We start from the raw sequence: 20,882 nt of genomic DNA, 5'->3' as shown, positions 1-20,882 counted from the left end.
TCTTAGCTGAACGATCTTCCTTTGGGACTGAAAAAAATAAACCATCTTGTTTTCTTTTTCTGCAAGAATTGTATTAACAAAGCTCCTTCCCCTCAGTTTATGTCTCAGTTAGCCTAGGACAAACAGAGAGTGCCAATGTACCCATGGTCCCATTTTGCCTTTGCAAGTTCAGTCTGTGCTCCTCCAGATGCTTCCCAAAAGCTAGCAGGTCGAGCAATTTGTATGCTTTCCTTCCCTTATTCTCCTGGACCAGAACAACTAAAGGTTGCCTTAATCTCCCAACCCTGGAGCAGTGAGCAGGTCACGTCAGGGACATTGTAATTCAGGAATGGCTTCTTTGAGGCAAATCAGTGCTGTCTGTTTAATTGTACCGTAACCCACTGGCAACTCCACAGTGCCTTGCCCCATTCAAGGATCGGGTAGTGCTTGTAGTAAGGTAGAGACATACATAGTGCTTTGGAACAGCAGCATTTCAAATCTTTGGCAAGCGAAATTCTGGCATGGCGTGCTGGCCTTCTTAACACCCATGTGTTCACCATCTGTCCACCACATGCCAAATAGTGTTAGAGAGCTGGCAGAAGTCTGCACTGATCTTGGCAGTGCATAGGGTTACACCTGAAGGTAGTCTCAGGGTTGTAAAGGGAATGGTAAAGAATCCAGGAGAACCCCAGAATGCAAACCTTTGTCTTCGCAAATGCTTGAGCTGCAGGCAAAGTGGTGGGGTGCTTTCTGATACATCCTTTTTCCTTTTTGCCCTCCTGCCCTGGGCTTTAATAGCATGAGAAGATTGTCTCCTGGGCATGGTGTGTGAACTGTCTGCTTCCTCAAAACCATAAAAAATCATGCAATAATGGCCTGGCTACATTTGTGGAGGGAAGTATTGATATCTGAATGCACCTGGGAAAACAGCCATCATAAATTAGCATTTACCATCACAGATAGATTCAGTCAAACAGCAGGGTCATCTTGGAGGAACCACAAAGCACTGCTAAAAGGATGAGAAAGTCTGCTGTACCTGAAAGATGGGGTAGCTGGTATAATTTGTCGGAAATCACCCAGCTTCTCTTTGTTTGTTTCATGGTGACTTAATCGACTTCTCCTCAAATAAAATGGCCAGTTCACATTTTCAGGTTTCAGCTCCTTGCTGATTTTGAGTTGGATGGTAACACATGGGTGTCCCCTGCAGCTGGTTGTTGGCAGCAAGGCTGGCAGCAGGGCCTCGTTTACCCAGGCATTCCAGCATCCCAGAGCAGGTGTTGATTGTGACATTGGGGAGGATGATGTGTTGTGAACTGGGAGTCTAGCAGTGTCTTGTCTTGACACCTTGGGTGAACTCCTGGTCCTTTCAAGGAATCCTTAATGAAATGCCTTTGACAAATAGATTCAGAAAGAAGCTATGAAAGTGCTTTCTGTGCTGAAGGAAACCTACCATTGTCTGCTGAAACTGAAGAGCTAACTTATGGGAAGGAGGCACTGCTGGTACACAAGATGTAACAGAAGGTGACATGAACCAGCTCCGAAAAAAAACAGATTGGACACTTATTTCACAAAGCATTTCTGCACCTCAGAAGGTGCTTAAACAGAGTTTGAGCACCAATGTTTAAAGCAGAAATTCAGGAAAGCTCTACCAGACCTACTTTAGCATCTGAGGCAAACTGTTGCAACTTCAGTGAGGCAGAAAGTCCCCTTAAAATCCTAAGGTTTTGCAGCAACTGTGCTCAACATACATAGAGTACATGGCCACTTTCCTCTTGACCAGGATTTGAGAAGCATGCCAATATCTGAGTTATCTGAGACTACTTTCCAAGCTGTTCTCAGATGATTGCTTAAATTGGCTTGAATTCAGTCAGAATATGTTAGGGTGAACTTTTCAGCAGCAGCTTAACACTTGCAGCACTTGCCAGGAAAGTGAGAGACCTTGGTGACAAGGATCTCTCAGCTGCTGAGGGTGTGAAACCACTGTTGCCACCAAAAATTGCTAACTCTGAGTTCCTTTTGCTCAGAGGAATCATTTTTGAGACGCTCCCGAAGGAGGCAGTTTCAGGTACACCATTGCATGATGATTGATCAGATTAAGCAACTTGTACTTACTGCCCTGTCCAAATGCTAGTCACAGAATCATAGAATATCCCGAGGCGGGGGGGGGGGGGGGGGGGGGGGGGGCTCACAAGGATCATCGAGTCCCAACTCCTGTCAGGACTGTCAGGTTTGGTGCTGTGACCAATTCCCTGGGGAGCCTGTTCCAGTGCCAAGCCCCCTTGTGGGTGAAGAACCCTTTCCTAATACCCAGCCGGAACTTTACCTGACACAGCTTCATGCCATTCACTTGGTCCTGTCACTGATCACCACAGAGAAGAGATCAGTGCCTGTCACTCCTCTTCTCTTTGAGAGGAATCTTACCATGATGAGGTCTTGCCTTGGTCTCCTGCAGACTGAACAAGACATGTGACCTCAGCCATTTCTTATAAGTCTTCCCATCCAGAGCCTTCACATTCCACATAGCCTTCCTTTGGACATTCTCCAATGGCTTAGTACATTTCTTATATTGTAGCGCCCAAAACTTCACACAGGCCTTGAGGCGAGACCACCCCAGCCCAGAGCAGATCAGGACAATCCCGTCCCTTGCCCAGCTGATGATGCTGTGCCTGATGCTCCCCAGGACACTCTCCTAATCTAGGAAAGGCCCTCACATGTTTTGATCAGCTTCATGCAACTCTCTGAAATCCTAGGTTGCTTGGTTTCTGTGTTGCTTTGCTGGCTGTTAAAAATCTGCATGGAGAGAAGAAGAAGGCCATGAAACCAGCTGCATCAACTGTATTCTCCAGAGCAGTGATGAGCTGTGGGATGCTGTGAACTTGTAGATTCTAAACACATTATTACAGCTCTGGTTTATGCCAGATAGTGGTGATTATCATGTGTTTTCTGTCATTTCCTCCTTCCACTTCCCTTCTTTTTCTATTCAGATTGTTTTTTAAAGAATGTAGCTCTCAATTAGGCAGAGAATTTCTTTAGTGACTCCCCCCACAGAGGTTCTGCACAAGAGCCCAAGGAGTTCTGTAATTCAAATACTTGACTGCTGTTACATGTGACTGTGTTATTTCAAATTTGCAAACAAGTGCTGAACACTTAAGAAAAGATGTGAGGGCAATTCCTTTCCCAGGCAGCCAGCAATCTATTTTAGCCAGGATACAACCAGTGAGAAGCTTATTCAGGTGAAATCAAAACAGAGCAGGTGGGATAGAAGGAGGGAAGAGAATATGAATAGCTTACAGGGGTCACAGGGAGTTGACAGTGACATTGCCATTGTTCCTAACAGTTGTGTTTTGTTTCCCTTTGACTCCTTAAAGGGGAGACAAAAGCTGCAACTCTTGTTGAACAAGTAAAATTTCTCTCTCCAAAGCACTGGACTGAAACCCATTTATTCCCCAAATCCAATTCCAATGAATTGGGTGTCAGTCCTCAGCTCGGGGAAGAGCATCATTATTCCTGTAAAACCTTTATCAACACAAACATCCACGTGAACAATAACTTGTTTGTGCGAAAGTACTCTGCCATTCCTTTAGAGCCTTCCTCTAAACCAGAGTTTAGATTAGAACTGAAAGGGTAAAACCTGATTTGCTCAAGGATAAGACTAAGACTTTGTTATCTTTACCTTAGAGCATTTACATTTAAAACCTTTCTCACCCAGACTCTAACAGTAATTCATCCAAAAGCATCACAGGACAAGACAGTGTCCCCACAAAAAGTGATAATGTTGCCTGATGAATGGCACAGAAAGGGAAAGGGAACTGAAAGATAAGAACTGGATGAGGTGAGAGACACGATTATTTGTATAATCAGTGCATTTTATGCCTTTGTTGCCAGTGAAAGTACTCCCATGGGAGACAATGGGGTTTTACTGTTGTTTTTACTTCCTGGTTTTGCTTTGCCTAATACAGTTCCTGATAAGGGCTCATCCCACTACAATCAGTGACAAAAAGTGCCATGGTCTTTAGCAGGAACAATCCTTGAGTTTGTCATGTATGCTGTCCCAGATTCACCCTAATCAGGCTCCTTAAGCTCACCTCCCTCTGACTGCCTGTCTGCCTGTCTGCCTGTGGCTCCCAGAGTGTGTCACAGTTCACAGAATGCTCTCTGTGTGCAAACAGGTCCCTCCCTACCCATGGCCTGCCTGTTCCAGCCTGACACTTGACATGCAGCACCTGTCAGAGTCTGCTTAAACACATAATAACACCTCTGGCGGCAGGTTATTTGCATTCTGTTGGTGATGTTAGCATGACTGATTTTTGTTGCAGCATCCATAACTCTGTAGAAATGCTCAATTATTCAGTCTCAGCCAGTTAAGACACTGCCCATTAAATCAGCCAACACAATTGTAGGGCCATGAAAAGTCACAGCTAATTTGAAATTTTATTAGCTCTCAGCTGATCTTGTTTACTACAGAAGCAGTGTCTCAAAATCAGCCCTTTTGCTTCTGTATGAAGCTGTAAACCTTGACACCTTTTGGGTGCTGTGTGGCAGTGAGTGAGGAACTTGGAAGCTGACTGCACAGGACACAAAGGAAAAATGAGACTGCTGTGGGATTTGTGAGCACTTTGCAGCCAGCAAGTGCAGCAACAACTCAAGGAGAGCAGGGGTAGCAAGTAGCCCCATTGCTGCTGAAGAGTAATTATTTTGCAGGAATTTCAACATTTCTGGTTGGTTTGGGTGGATGTAATTTTTTGCATGCATCATACAGACAAATGTCATAAAGAACATGATTTTCAGAAAGTGATGAGTCATGGGCAGTGTTTGAAAGCCAAGTTATTTTAGCTCCTCTTAAATTTGGGATCCAGGTAACTATTTGTGGAAGGCAGTTATGATATGGAGTATCTTGTCAAATTCCTGAGTAAGGTCAGCATTTCCATCTGTTGTCATTATCTAGTGTAGCTGTTTTGGTAGTTATAGTGAGTGTTTAAAGTCAGTTAAAATCAGGTATTCTCCAGCTGATATTATGCAAAAGTTACACTCGTTAGGCCTACGTCCTGCTCCAAGAAGACACAGATGCCTTTGGAGTTCAGCCCCTTCCATGAAATAGGACTACCATGGAGAAAAAGCTGAACATACATTGTAGATGTACTTTAATGAGAATTGTGGTTATTTCATTGGGTTGTGCTGACACTTCAGTGCCCTTTGGGACTGGAACAGATGTTTTGTGAACAGAAAATAAGAAGACAGTCTCTGCTCCCACGGAGTTTACAGTCTAAAGCAGTGTTTTGAAGATCTCACTAATGAGATTGGTAGATTTGCAAGCTTTTAGGGAGTCAGAGCATCATTCTAAAAAAAATTGCAACTCCAGCCACAAGATACAAGTTAGATGAGCCATCCCAAAATAAAACTCATTGTCTAGTGTTAAACAGAGTTCAGATTACCTGATAAAAATGGTCTTGGTCCCCTAAAATACAATGCTGGCTGAAAAAATTTGAGCTGTTTTGTCCTCAGTGGCAGAAAAGGAAGGGTTTCTGCTTAGCCCAGTTCATTCTCCTTCATGTCTCTCTCTGAAGAGAATGAGCCGGGGCTCACAAGATGACCTCCAGAGGTGCCGTCCACTCTGATTTACTCTATGATTCCATGAATCTTAGTGAAAGATGCAAACCACTGAACACATTATTTACCAGATGTGACAATGTCTTGCCAATGGCTCCCTTTTCACAACCACAGTGGTTTGATCCATCCCACGGTAACTCTAAGATTATAAAAAGGTATTTATTTCATGGCTTCATGCAAAGGAAGTGTGACAAAAGATTTTGGGTTTGGTTTTAGCAGGACTGTCAAAGGACATGTATGTGTATATAAAATGCATAAATGGTCTCAAAAATGTAAAAATTCCTATTGCATGAAAGTAAGAAGGAACACAAAAGATGTTTTAAAATCTGGCTTAGTGACACATCTCTGAATTAATTTGTTAATTGGAAGGAATCCATGATTGAAGATGTTTCTGTAGGGATCCCTTGGAACTGGTTGTTGTATCCAGCCCTAATCAGCATTTTCATTATTGTCTCAGAATGGAGTTTACTTCTCTCCTGGTAAACTTTTCAGGTCACCTAAAACTTCGATATGGTGGTAAATAATGTACCCAGATCATTTTGACACAGAGTGATCTGACTCACATCGCTGCAAGGTCACAATCAAACAAAATATATCGTAATGCAGCAAAATACAAAATAGCCCTGGGAACAAAGAAAGGATGTTATATTGGAGGGTTGAGAGATTCTTGAAAAGCAATGACTCAGAACACGATTTTGAGGTCACTGGAGGTAATTATCTCAACATGAGTTCTCAGTGAAAGGCTTTTGCACCTTCACCTCTTTGAACCTTAGAGGTATAGAAGCCCAAAAACTCTTTGGAGAAGAGGAAGTGGTCTCGTCTCTGTGCCCAGTATTGCTGACATACTGCTGTGTCCAGTGTTGGTGTCCACACGTAACAAATGTGAAATTACTGGAAAGAGATCAAAGGATGTCATACACGAAAAAATCTAGTGGGTGGGAAATAAACCTTAAAATGGGAATTTTGTTCTACCTCAGCTGTTCAGAGAAAAGATTTGGCATGGATTATTGTTCTGTGTGGAGGTACTTGCACATGCAAAGGAAGTCAGAGCATGCAGGGCAGAAGGAACTATTGATAACTTTATGGACAAAGGTCAAAGAAGACCAGTCATGGGATACTGAAGTTAGACAAATCCAACCTTGAAATAAGGCACACTTCCCTAACAGTAATTAAGCATTCAGAAGCTTACTAGAGGAAGTGGTTGACTCACTCTAATCAACTCTCTTTGGTATATGAGATGTTTTTCTAAAACACAGGTTTCAATCCAGTTCTGTGTGGGGAAAAAAATAAACAGCCTATGGGTATAAGAGGTCAGACAAGCTAATCATAGTAGTCTGAAAACATATGAATTGCAGTAATCCCCCTATGCAAGACTTTAAACTTTTCACAGAGATAATTCAGCAACACATTTGTTCTCTGCTCTGAAATGTCATGGTCATATTACAGTTATATTTATGAGTAAGGGAGCTGACACTTTTTAAAAGCAAGAGCTGTATAAAGGTGTCGATAACTAAGAACTTACTGTGTAGCCTACCTGTGCTCTGGGGGCTGCTGGAGTTAGGAATACACATGCAGGTCTCTGCAGCCATGCTGCTGCAAAACCTGGGGTGCAGAGGGCGTTGATCCCATGTTCACCACCCTCTGTTACCTGTCTCTGAAAAATTTGCAATGATTTCTAATAAAAATTCACCTTTATGCTTTATGCATTTCAAAGGTGTTTTGTATTATAACTTCATATTCTTCTTGTTGGAGAGTTAAACCCAGAGTCTTATTTTGCTCTGGGTTTTGTTTGTTTGTTTGGTTGGTTTTGTTTGGGTTTTTTTTATTATTATTATTAATCCGTGCAGCTCCCTGAACACCCTGCTCTTCATGGGTCAGGAGCTGCTTGCAAATGTCACTTTATCCTGGCTCTTCCGATGGATCCAATGAGAGATATCAGGGCATGAGAAGTCATAGCTTTGTACACTGTCATTAGATCTCCTGACAATTCACTGTAGGGCACCACTTGGATGACTTTTGGACCATACAATAAAAAAAACACCAAGAGAACAGTATGCACATGGAGATATCACTACTTATAATCTGGTTTGTAGATTAACTCTTGCTGTTCTGCATGACTCAGAAAAAAATAGCCATTACATTTCCTAAGCTAAAGAAATGCTTTGTCCTGAAACTGCTCTTGGTATTACAGGGAGTTGAGTAGCTAAATGCCATTTCAGCCTCAACTGCCTTCATGAATTTAAGACATTAGTGACAAATCTCTCTGGTGTAGTTACCCTCCATTTATTCCATATAGGTCCAAAACACATTAGTTGAAAAGCTTATCTGCAGATGAGTCCTCATCATTCTCACCTGTTCAAAACATTGTCCTCTGCATTTATTTTTCAAATATTTATCTACAGTTTCCTGCAAAGGCAACATTTTCTTGCTGTCTTGCAGCTTCAGGCCCCAAAACACATTTCTGATGCCTGGGAAAAAGACAGGTTAATGAAGAGGTATGGTACAGCTGGTTTGCCATCCTTTCAGCCAAGTGTCTGTAGCCTTAAAAAACATTATTAATGTGTGGGAGAAAAAGACAACATTTTATCTTGCTTGAAGCTGTAGTCAATATAGTAACAGGGCTGTTTTGTTGTTTCTTTCTCTTTTTTTTTTTTTTTTTTTTTTTTAAGAAGGTAGCTGTAGCTAAGCCTGTTACATCTATGCAGGTCTGTATTCTGTGAATACTCTCTCAAACTCCATCTGAGATTTGACCTTCCAGAATCCTACTGATCTAATCATCTGCGTCAAGTAATTTTTTTTTAATGGGCAAAGAAACTCTAATTAGTTCTTTTTCATTATCACTAGCAATCAAAAGAAAAGGCCAATGGGTAGGTTTAGTGTCCGAGATGAAATTTTTTTGTGGCAATTGTGTAAGGAGTTATAAAGTTGTGTGTGTTATAAAGTTAATACAGACAGAGGTAGGGGTAACAAATGGGATTTTCCAAAGCACTTTTTCTGCCCTAACCATGCTACCATTACCATTAATGGCAAGTGTAGAGCACTTGTGGAAGTGACCCAGTGTCTGTATGTGTGTGTGTGTGTGTGTGTGTGTGTGTGTGTACATGTACACAGAGCAGGTACTCATTGTGTTTGACCTTCTTGGACACAGGAAGCTCTGGGAACCCCGACCAGGCTTGTTGTTCAGCTTTCTCTGTGTGAGTAACAACACGAAATGATGTCAGTGGTGTTTTAAACACTAAACTATTCCAAGATTGGAACAGGTATAACTCAACAGAATCCAAGTCCATGGTGTGTGAGCCATCTTAAATACAATAGAAGATTGAGAACAATAAAAGATCAGATTTCATTCTATTTATATTGCAGTAAATACAAAGTAATGCAAATAACATTGTGAAAGGATTTCTAATTCATCTGGTAAATCTGGGACAAAACTGATGCTCACAAAGAGTAATAATGATAAAATGTCTTGTTTTAATTTACTGCTTCTTCGAGATAAAAAATCCATTATCCTAAAAGTAAAGATTTTATCCCACTTCAGGAGGGCACCACCTCTCAGGACAGTGTTGCTCTCCAGGCACGTTCATTTCTTGCCTGTCTGCTGGAGTTGTTAGTAGGATGCTTGCTGTAAAGGTGGTTTCTGTGATATATGGAGCTCCCAGCAGCTACACAGAGACCAACCACTCATTTCACATAGGTCTGTGAACAGCCATCACATGGTAGTAATTTTCATTCACTGTCAAACTGTCTTGCTTGAACTGATGAGTTGGAAGTGAAGGGCTCCATATCCCATTACCCCAGAACAAAAACATCCAGTTCCCTTATCTGATTTAAAGATCTGTCTCTACTACATGCTAACAACTTTTATTGCAAAATGTGATGCTTCATCAAACCTCTTTTGAGCTTTTTTTGGTATTTCTTTTCCTGTCACCGCTTTTTACTGTGCTGTTTGCAATGAGCAGTGGCATCTCAAAATGAGTGGGGGGATGGGAGGGGAAGTGGTATTGCCTGTGCATGTGATGGCTTGACAGATATGCAAACCCTCATTTTACTGTAGTACGCTCAGCAAGTCTTTTCATGTGTGTCCACTGCTATTATTGTTGTTACTATTATTTTAATGGTGCTGAAAGTGCAAGATTTATATCCTGAGAGTTTGAGGTCATCTGTTACTCTGTATTGGTATCGAATCAATGTGACCAAGGTCAAAAGAGATCAAACCTTCCCAGCAAAATCTCCTTTACTTTCTACTCTATTTTCCTAGGTTGCATGTATAGATCTCTCTGCATCCATGGTAGATACCATGGCTTTATTCACTATTTATTCACTATTTTATTCACTATTAAAAATAAATTCACTTTATTTTATAGTGAATAAATTTCAGTCCTTCTGAAAGCAAGCCTGGTAGCTTTGGTGTGATGCAATGTGACTGTGATTTGCACAAAGAACAGGAGCAGGGTACAGAAGTTGTGTATTTTGGCAAAAAAACCCACACAACAATCTCTGAGGCCTCTGGAGTTATCCAAGTGACTAAGTTATGGAATGCCACATCCCAGGATTAATCTAAAATATGCTTTTTTGACGGTCCAGTCTAATAGACGAGTTTTCATATGTTACATACTACTGCATATTTATTTATGTATTAATGTGTATTTTAGGTTCCTTATTGTGGCTTTAAGTGAACATGCCTTATTCAGTGTAGATGAAAATCTGCATTTCTCGACTGTGTGCATTGGAAAGAGTTCTTGTACCCTGAAGTCTGCAGCACTCCATGTTTCCATTGCTCTAAAATGTTCCTTACCCTTCTGCAGATGGGCTGGTGGATTGCATGGACCCAGACTGCTGCTTGCAGCCACTGTGCCACATCAATGCGCTGTGCCTGGGCTCCCCGGACCCCCTGGATATTATCCAGGAGACACAAGCCCCCATCTCCCAGCAGAGCTTGCATTCCTTCTATGATCGAATCAAGTTCCTGATTGGCAAGGACAGCACTCACGTCATCCCAGGGGACAATCCTTTTGAAGGCGGGTAAGTGAATTTTGGGGTTGATTCAAGATGGTAAATCATAAGCCACTTGGTCATTTTAAGACATGAAATGGCAGCAAGATGCAGAATAATGCAAATTGTTTAAGTGAAGTAGATGTCTGAAGAATTTTGTGTCTGATGTAGTTCTGCTGACTGTCTCTTCACCTACAATTTCCTACCAGCCAGTAAGGCAAGATGCTTCTCTCACTACACATACGAGCAGTTGCATGTTTCGTCACTTTCCTTATTTCAAGGAGTGAAAGGCATCCATCCAGCTCTTCTAGATGAAGTGACTGACATTGTGCACAAGTATCTCCTAAAGAGCAGTGACAGATCTACCTTTGACAGGGACAAAAGAGAAGAAAACTAGGATGCTATTTGCAATCAATAGTGTGAATATTAGAGACCTCAAAAGAACTGAGGAAAATCATACCATCTGTGGAGGGCTGTTAGAGTAATTTGCAATTTAAGCAATCAGGTGGAATATAGATTGGTTTTAAAACCCAGAAGTTGTTTATCGCTGCAATCATCATCAAGAAACAGGAACAGGAAACAAAACATAGCAGTTCACTTCTGTGACTGCGTCTCAGCAATTTGTTTTAAGTATATTCCTGTCTGTCAGGGCTGGTCATCCCTGAAAATCATTTCTTTTAGCAGGGTAACTGGGGTGTCAGATTCCTAGTTCATTCGGTGTCTGCCCTGCATGTTGCCTTTCAGAAGTAGTGACCCTGATCTTGGAGGTGGCTGTCAACACTTAGGTTTGAACTCTGTTGAGTTTCACCCAGTCATGAACTGCTTACTTTCAGCTTTCCCACACACAGCAGTTAATAGGTTGGCACTGAAAATATACAGCCCTCATGTGTGTGTGGGTATTTATTTCAGCACTTGAAATAAATCTCAGGCCCCTTTAAATCCGACCTAATGCTTTTCATGAAGGGACACCGCCAGCGTCTCTTCAGTGCCACCTCCTATGTATCGCCTTTTTTGGTTGTCTACAGACTGACATCATCGTCAGTGCAGTGTCCAGAGATCGGCCTGCTGTGATATTTTCCCTGATATTTGCTTCCAATGTCTTCAGCATCCAAGAAAACTGGCAACAGTGACTGGGATTATAAACAAACACTATGTTGCAAATTGTTGTCCTTCATTGGCATTCTGAAGATCACAGGTACTGGATGCTGAACAGTCTGGACTCTGGACTAGTCATTGTGATTTGTTGCTGTAAAATCAGGCTTCAGAATATGAAATAGATTATGCTCACGATTGCATTTTTCTGATGTATTTAGGGCAGCAATTCCTCAACATTTCTGCAGAGGACTCTGTTATCAGGTCCATATGTATCCTTTCTGACAGGCAGAGAGTTTTGGTACACACACATCTGTGTTTCGTGAACTTTCCATGCAACTAATGAACTATAGGAATCTTCATATTTGTACAATAAAAAAAAATTCAGCCTCTCTTTAAGGGCTGCTTTCATTCAACAGCATACAGAGCTGGGGGAAAATAGTGGGAATTTCCAATATTTATAGTGAATTTGTTTCTGAGAGTACCAGCAGGGGATCAAAGATAGTAAGTGTCATTTAAGGTCATATAAATTCCTACAGGAATTACATGTGTTTCATAGGTCTGATAATAGATCTGTATGTAGGAAGGACCTACTAACCATCTGTAGATGTCCTGCTAAGGAAAGACTCAGAATTCAAAAGGAGCACCTGCTAGCATAAATATTTGTCTGGTATGTAGGTTACTGGAGTGAGGGAATGCAGATTCCAATCAATAGGAAGGTTTTTAATGACCGCTTTTGATGAAATGCGGTGGAAGTAATAAGACTTTCTTCTATTTAAGTTAGGATGAAGGATTATACAGAGGTAGCAATGATTTATGAAGTTTCCATTCTCAAATTATCAGCATAGGGTGTGTGCCACTAAATATGGTCTACAGATATCACCTCAGGCAGTGACTGTATTGCATCTCTCAAGTTAAGTCTCTTCATTCACAAGAGTGATTGCAAGTAACGTTGAAAACCTCAACAGAAGGTATGTTTTCACCTGCTCCAGGCTCATGAGAGTGTTGAAAACACCACTGCCTTTTTGGGGTTTTAATAGACATCACATGTTTTCTGCTTATTTGGCTTCTGTTTGTCGTTTCAATTGCCTGTTTCACCACCCAGAAAGCTGGACCTTTGAACAGCTCCCCTGGTCACCCTGGAAATGACAGTGCTTCAGCAGTGGTCAGTGACTGATACGTGGGATAGCATGGTCTGGGACCATCTGGGATCCAGTTAGTCTGGACAGGCAGGACTACCTGCATTTGCATGTGTGGATATACCCTTTGTTCAGTAACATTGTCACTGAAACTCCACCCGTTGCTTTTACAACAGACAGGTGATAATATCCCTGCTGTCCATGGAGCTGCTCAGTGTCTATGAAAATCACAGCAGCTGCTGGGGGCAAGATGAACTGCTTTCATCACTCCTTCCAGTTGCTGGCTTAAGAGTTTGTCGACAGGAGGGAGTTATTCTTATGGAGAGCTCCAGCATCCTGCTTTAGGAAAACCCTCTCCCATTGCTGCTGGGATGATTCATAAAATCATCTCCTTCTTGGTGTAGATCAGGATTGTAGACTGCTGGTCATGGAACTTCCTATATCTTTCTGCCCCCATGCCATCATCCTCATGGGGTAGGGCTGGATCCGTGTCATTTGCTGTGAGCAGTCCCCCATGAGCAGGCAATACAGAGGTGACATGGATCTCTGTGTCCTGTTTGTCTGCTATCCTGCCTGGGCAGCAGTGACACAGGCACACTCATCATTCAGGTCAGGAACTACAGCCTGCTCCTCCAGGCTTCACTAGGTCGTGGCTGGCTGATTTTCACCCTGGGGGAACCTAGGCACATTTGCATCCCTGTCTGGCCTGTGCAGAAGTGGCAGCAGTGTGAAGGAGATGACTGAATATCTTTGCGATATATGTCCTGAGCTTCAAAACCACAGCTTAGCCACTCCTCAGAGAGAACAGCAGTGCAGATCACCTAATGGATACTAATAAATGAATGTCTTGTGACAGCTAGCCTTTGAGTGAATTTATTATTGAATTACATTCTGGCTTTTTAAGAACAAGCTGAGCTGACAAGCTCTCTCACCAGTGCAGAAGAAAAAGAAAGACAGTGATAAATTACCCTGATGGATAAAGGCAAAGACCTTGTCTCTTCCCAAATACCAGCAATTATATATTATTCATGTTTGGGAAGAAAAAATAATCATTGCTCATATTGAAATGAGTGTTTATGATGATAAAGAAAGTAGTTAAATTAAATTCTGAATGTGCAGAATGTCTTTTCACATCATTTTGATGAACAGGTAACAAGCACTCCTCTACTACTTGGTCGTTCTTGTATTGATTTTGAAACCACTTACTCTTACTGTTTGCTTTGTCATTTTAAAGATGTTCTTAGTTGTCCATCACCATAAGGAGTAGCACAAGATGCAGTGGTGTCAATAAGTTGACTGTAAAGTAGGACGCCTGATATATTTGTTCTCTTTTGAGGGACAGTGCCAGAAAATGGCAAGAACAGGCTTTATTCCCCTCCTTTTTTGAGGCAGATTGTGTATATCTACTTGCTGCCAGTAGTATCAACCTGTTCTGATTACTTGGGCAGCTGGAAATAACCATCTGAGTTACATGAAACTTCGGAGAGCAGCATCTGTTATTAGCTGCAAGAGTAGTCCCTGATTGCCCTCAGGTCAGTAGTGTACATACAAAAAGTTAATTTTGATGATTTAAAATTGGATCAGAATTAACTTTGCACATTTTTTCCCCACTACTGAGTGACAAGGTATCTGTAAACATGTCACTCAACCTTCCTGTGTCCCTTCTGTTTGCCAGGCAGAACAAGGTACCTTACTGATCCAGGTGGAGAGGGTTACACAGCACAGTTAGAAACTGAGAGAGACAGATATGCTATAAATGCCTGTGTGCACTGTTTTACTGTGAATAAATAAATAAATGAGGTTTATTGCCAGAGTTAAATTGCATTGGTCCCCAGTCCCATCAAAAACAAAACTGTGAATATTGATCATGGCCAAAGAAGAGCTAAGAAAATAGGGAGGGATCAAAATATTTTTTTCAGAATGTTTTGGTAGTCTCTCTGACTAGTCAGTCCTAAATGATTTTGAGGAATATTGCTATGTTTTCTTAGTATCCTTGAGGGAGTTTGCCCAGAGAAGCTGTGGCTGCCCTATCCCTGGAAGTGTTCAAGACCAGGCTGGATGGGGCTCTAATCAACCTGATCTAGTGGAAGGTGTCCATTCCCATGGCAGAGGGCTAGAACTGGATGGTCTTTAATGTCCCTTCCAACACAAACCATTCTCTGATTCTATGAATATGTTCAAAACATCTTCTCTTTCCTGTTCACACATTTCGTCCCATTCATGGAGGGCTGTGGACTCACCCCAGCAGATCTTTCTGAGGTTTTTTCCCAAGGAGACTAAGGTGCTCTGTCTTTTCTGTATTTTTCCATCAAGAAAAGTGCAACTTTGATACAGTGACATAAGAAACACTTTTTTAATTGAAGACAAAGTTAGAGGTCAAAGAACCAAAACTTATCAGGTGTAACTTTATCCTGATGATTTCTCCTGAGCTGGCTAGTCCAGCCCATGGCCCTGGCCCAACTCCAGGCAGAGGTTCAGGCAATTCCCATCAGCAGCAGGAAATTCTCTGGGTCATTTACACCCACTGAATGCAGACACCCAGAAGCGATGCAGGAGGTTAGAGAGCGCAGCAGCTCCATGGGTTAGGACAGCTTGGAATGCTGCATCTGTTTAAAATTGTCATAGATAACACAGCATCCAATGTTCTGAGGGTGAGCACTCGTGGCACAGCATGGTACCTACATTAATGGAAGCAAGGTCATATTTTTCCATATTTTAAACCAGGCTAACACAGCAAGTCTTCAAACTCTCTTCTTCCCAGCATTATTGTCTTCCAAAGGCATCATTCTTCTTTCAATACTTTCTACTTAAATGAGCTCTCTATTAGGTATGTCATAGCTTTTTGAAATACAGAATAACAAGGAATTTTTAAAAACTTACTAGTTTTTATTTTGGTAATTAGTCCCTTCAAGGGGGATTAAGATCAAAGCATACTTTTAAAACTTTCCTATGTACAGGGCTTATTTTTTTTCCAATGTTTGCCATCTGATTTTGAGTTTAGCATAACATTATTCCCATTAGTAAATTAATGCAATATATGCAGCTACATACATCAACTTTGTGGAATTTGTACCTGCAGGACTTTCTGAAAGCAAAACTCCTGTCCATATTTATGTTCTTTTCCGTTACATAGATAGTGTAACCACAATGTTATTATATTCCTCTTTTGTAACTGTCAGTAAAAGGAATTTGGTTGGACTCAATGATCTTTGAGGTCTTGTCCATCCTTAATGATTCTGTAATTCTGTAAGTCCTGTGTGCGATCCTTGGAGAACCTGGGCTGCAGCTTTTTAAAAATATTTTTTAAACTTTGGGTATTTATGACCAAGCACAAAGAAAGGAGTAGGATCTTCCTAGTGTGATTTGGGCATGCTTCCAGGGCCCAGAGAGGCAGCTGACAGAAACTCTGCACCATCCTGCAGCTGGAATTAAAAGGTCTCTGGTGATACCTGTGTCCCAAGGAGCTCTTGGAGTGTGCAGAAAATAGCTCATTAGGAGTTTGTTTCATGCTTGCAAGTTGTGAAGTCTTGGGACTCCCAGATTACAGAGGTACTGATGTGCAGTTTTGGATTTAGGAGTCTAAACCATGGTGTAGATGTTGATGCATTCTCTTGGATCTGCATGTAGATATTTGATAAATATTAATACAGTGCTTAAGTTACTTTCCTCTGAATAAGCTGCCTTATCAGGAAGAGTCTGACCTTTGAGTGTGACATTTATTTGCTAAATTGGTTAAAACTTCCTATATAAAAAAGCAGGTTTATAATCCCAAACATAAAATCTTCTATATTTTGTTGGACTTTTTTTTCCTAATTCCTTTGATTCTTACAAATCTATCAGACAGCTTATATGTAGTTAAAGAACTTTCCCTATGATCATCAAAAAAAAGATCATTTTGTAATTAACCTGGAAATAATGTATTTTTCCTCCTATCTGCTCAATTTTGTTTTCATGGTGCCTCAGATTCAGTGAAAGGCAGTGCTTTTATTCCCGCTCTTCTGCAGAGCTGGAAATGTGGCCAGAGCTTACAAAATAAATACCAGATGTAAAATACTGTAATAATACAGAACTACTAAGTTCTGCAGACATTTTTAGTGAAGACTTGACATGAATACACTATTCATCTCTGAAAGTTATTGCAGCATAAAGTCTTTATCTCTCATAGAAATAATGGCTATAAAACGACTTCTGAAAAATCATGAAATAAGCACAATTCTGTATTAGGTGGAAAAATTATCTTGCACCTTATGTACTACTGGACACTTGATTTGAATTGTGCAGACCTACAAAAATATGAGTGTGATTCTGTTTTTTGATATCTTATGCAAAGCAAGAGAGTGTTTCTTTGGTTTTACTGGAGAAAAGGAATCATCAACTCCTAAAGCATTAGTCAATCACATTGTGAGTAAAAGAATTCTTCACTGAAACTGCAGTAAAGCACAGCCCTACTTTATTATGTGTTGCATTTCCTATAAAACTGTGCTCTAAAATACTTTCATTTAAACAGTTGGAGCCAGTTTTACAATTTCACAGACGTCATCAGCATCTTTTCCTTTGCTGAGTAGCCTTCCAAATCCCTTACCCTCCCACCTTACCATTATAGCTCAATTGAGAAATCTCGAGGTGTAAAAACAGTGAGTCAATGAGGCATAGAGACACAAGATGCTCTGGATGGCAGGAGTGGCATCTCTTTCCAAGAGTGGCCAGATTGTTTGGCAGATTAGAGAGCAAGCTTGTGCTGTCATAAAGAGAAAGGATACACATCGAGAAGGTGAATAATGTTCAATTCCTGGGAAAAGTTTTCAAAGCAGTAAGGGCCTGAGTCTTTCAAGAATGGAGTCAGTAAGGAATTCTTGTGAGAGCTTTCTCAAAGTGGTAGGTGGTCCTCAAAGGACATTTTGTTACCATGCTGTCATGCAATAAAGATACCTCCTTTTCTTTTTGGAGGAGCTACAACCAGCAGTAACTAATACTGCTGGAAAAAGGTGATGCCTAAGGAGATATTCAAGAACCATAAGCTTGTAAGTCTTGACAGAGCAGAATGGAGTCAGGTGCATGCAGTGGGAAATGTGAGAAACTGAACAACAACTGGTCACGAAACAAACACTAAGTATACACTTGCATGTGTACTAAAAATATCAGATGAAGGAGACTCACTGGTTTGATACTGTCAAGTGAGACCAGATCTAGAGGCAGTAAGAATAAAATCTGCATCTAGAGATATTACTATAAATATTGATTAATAGGAGTTCTTTTTTGACTTCAAATACCAACTTCATTAGCCACGTTTATAAAAGTATCCGAGCATTATGTGGCTTCTTCCCCTGTCCTTCTTCAGACAATTTAAGTAATGGGTTTTCACTGGAGCTTTTAATTCATTTGGCTTTGTTGTGTCTTTCGTGGAATATCTAAATACTGTAGAAGGCTTCTTGCAAAAGGTTAACAGCTAAGGACCATGCCCACATAATCTTCAGTATCACCTGATCTTTCAGAGATGAGACCTTTTAAGTACCTTCACTGAACAGGTTAAACAAACAGGGCAGGCGCAGTTTCTTGCTGCAAACAACTTAGATTTGACTTTCCTTTACTGATTCTGCTCAGAGCTCTTAAAAACTTTGCTCTTCATGACCCATTCTCCTTCTACAGGGTTCCTGTTCCATCAGCAGCTCACAAAGCAGAATGGCAGGATCTGTTACAAGCCATGTCTGTCAGTGCCACTTAGCAGCTCCCCATCTGGGATATGGTCAAACATTAGTGCATTTAGTCCCTTAGTCGCATTGACACCAGCATTCTGGTACTTCCCTAAGTGTAAACTCCGCAGATGAGCCTAATCAGTTATTTAGAATCATAGAATATTTGGGGGTGAAAGGGATCTTTAAAGGCCATCTAACCCCTGCCGTGACAGGGACATCTTCAGCCGTATCGGGTTGCTCAAAGCCCCATCCAACTTGGCCTCAAATGTTTCCTGGGATGGGGCAGCCACGACCTCACCACACCACCTGTGCCATGTTTTGCCATCCTTATCATAAACTGCTTCTTCCTTAAATCTAGTGTGAATCCCCCCTCTTTGAGGTTAGAACCATTATTCAATTTCCTATTGCATTAAGCCCTGCTAAATCCAGCAGGATTGTCTCCCAGCTGCCCAACATGTGCCAAACCCTTTCAGAAACTCACTTGTGCTGTCCGTGATAGCATGGGGGTCTTTCTGGATGACTGCACTTCAGTTTTCATTTCCTATATAAGTGTGACTTTTTTATTTTTAACAAGGACCATCAGAAGGATCATCTGCATTCTTTTTCCTTACCTTAATTCCTCAATTCAGATGGCAGCTAAGAACAGTACATAGGTTTTGACTTTAAGCTTTTCTTACAACTAAACAGAACTTAAAAAGCCAGACAGATTGACTCAGTTCAAGGAAAGGCTGTCAGGAGGTTTTTCTCCACAGTTAAGAGGCAAGTGGGCAGTGCTGTTTTTACAGACAAGGAAATACTGCCACAAGCAATGAACTTGAACGTCTCTGTGTTCTGATCTTTCCTCTTCTTTTGTCCTTCATCTGCCAGCTCAGGCGTTTTCTCTGTGTCCATGTGTTTGATCATGATGCCCCTAGCTTTTACCTGGCATTCTACCAAGGGCTCTGTCTATCCTGGTACAAGACTGCCCTGAGGTTGTTTAACATTAGACAGGTGCATTCAACCCAAAATGGTTGAGGTACATTTTGCTTTATCCTCTCTTACTCTCAAGCAAAAAGGCCACAGCTAAGGCTAAAGACAAGAGATTATAGCACGTCTGTACTTCTAGACAGTTATCAGACTGAGCAGATGAGTGCCAGGAAAATATAAAAATCCCTATGCAAGGGATTATCAGATTACTACATTTATTCTTCTTACGTCTCTGTAAGGAGGGGATTGTTATTTTCCAGGTGCAGTAAAGAGACATAAACAGACCAGCTGATATGACTGGTGTCACACAGAAAGGCTGTAGAGATTATTTTTCATTAATAGCATTCTTCCCAATGAACTATAACTTTCTGGATTTTTGTTCTATGGAGCTCTGTTAGAGTTTTATCCTGAGCAGAAGGATAAATCCTATATATATGTGTGTGTATATTTATATATACCAAAAAAATTTGAAAGTGATAAGTTCAGAGAGATTTATAATGTCAAATTAAAATATTTATTATTAATAATTGGGCTGAGGATGGCTAAGCAGTCATGATAACCATTTTCACACATTGAAAGCTTTAAACAAGGTCCAGTGAGGTATGCTGGAATTATTTTGAGGAGCAACAGAAATGAATCAGAGTGAGATTTCGCATGGTGCCTATCCTCAGTCAGGGAAAGCAAGGCAATACATTTCTTGCAGAAAAAGTGGGATTTAGGATGTATGGAATTTTCTTCTTACAGTGAAAAATGCTTAGCAGAAACAGTATTTTTCCTTTATTTCCAAATGCTAGTCACAATGTCACCAGAAAACATCTGTGAGTAAAGCATGTTGGAAGGACCAATGCCTAGGTTGTGAGACACTGGATCAGAGTTAGTAATAAAGACCAATCTTTAATGTGCTCTCATGGGGTGAAATGGCTTTTGTGAAATTTACTTTTCTGGCTTCAGTTCTAAGGCTGGTTTGATCTGCTCGAATTTTGTTGACAGTCTGTCAAACTTCATTTGTCTCTGAGCAATAGGAGTGTAAAAGCATCAGTGTACTCCTGTCTGTTTTGCCACTGTGGCCCAGATCTTACCAGAAAGCCTTAATTTTCTTGGGAATAAAGGATAACTTCACAAAGCAAAAGTGTAAAATTGATACACCATCTGGCATTGTAAATAGCATTTTGAAATTATTTGGTCTTTCAAGCAAGTTTTTATGGACAAATAAAACATAAAAAAGCAAAAGTCTAATTAAAGAAGAGAAAAAATGGAGACTGCTTTTCCTTGTAAAACAAGAATGCATACAGTCTCATGTAACAGTGGTGAAGGAAAAAAAACCAACTGAAACAAACCGAAAACCAGAGGCAATAGGTGGACTCTATTAATAATTTAACGAAAAGATGAGGCTCAGGCTACAAGAAATTGAATT

The 20,882-nt window shown here is 40.9% G+C and overlaps 1 protein-coding gene across 12 annotated transcripts in view; it reads left to right on the top strand.

Annotated features, from left to right (window-relative positions):
- Window positions 1-20,882, top strand: part of TENM4 (teneurin transmembrane protein 4) — a 1,208,276-nt gene that overhangs the window by 1,105,132 nt on the left and 82,262 nt on the right. For all 12 annotated transcript variants that reach the window (XM_066175594.1, XM_066175595.1, XM_066175593.1 and 9 more), the window contains one exon: window positions 10,392-10,608. In XM_066175594.1, coding sequence (XP_066031691.1) covers window positions 10,392-10,608 — 217 coding nt within the window. The remainder of the gene's footprint in view (window positions 1-10,391; window positions 10,609-20,882) is intronic.

The sequence above is a fragment of the Chamaea fasciata genome, unplaced genomic scaffold (assembly GCF_029207755.1).
Source record: "Chamaea fasciata isolate MVZ Bird 193981 ecotype frontalis unplaced genomic scaffold, bChaFas1.0.hap1 SCAF_2, whole genome shotgun sequence".
Taxonomy (NCBI): Eukaryota; Metazoa; Chordata; class Aves; order Passeriformes; family Sylviidae; genus Chamaea; species Chamaea fasciata.
The sequence above is the reverse complement of the archived record's forward strand: the minus strand, read 5'-3'. Positions and strand labels throughout refer to the sequence as shown.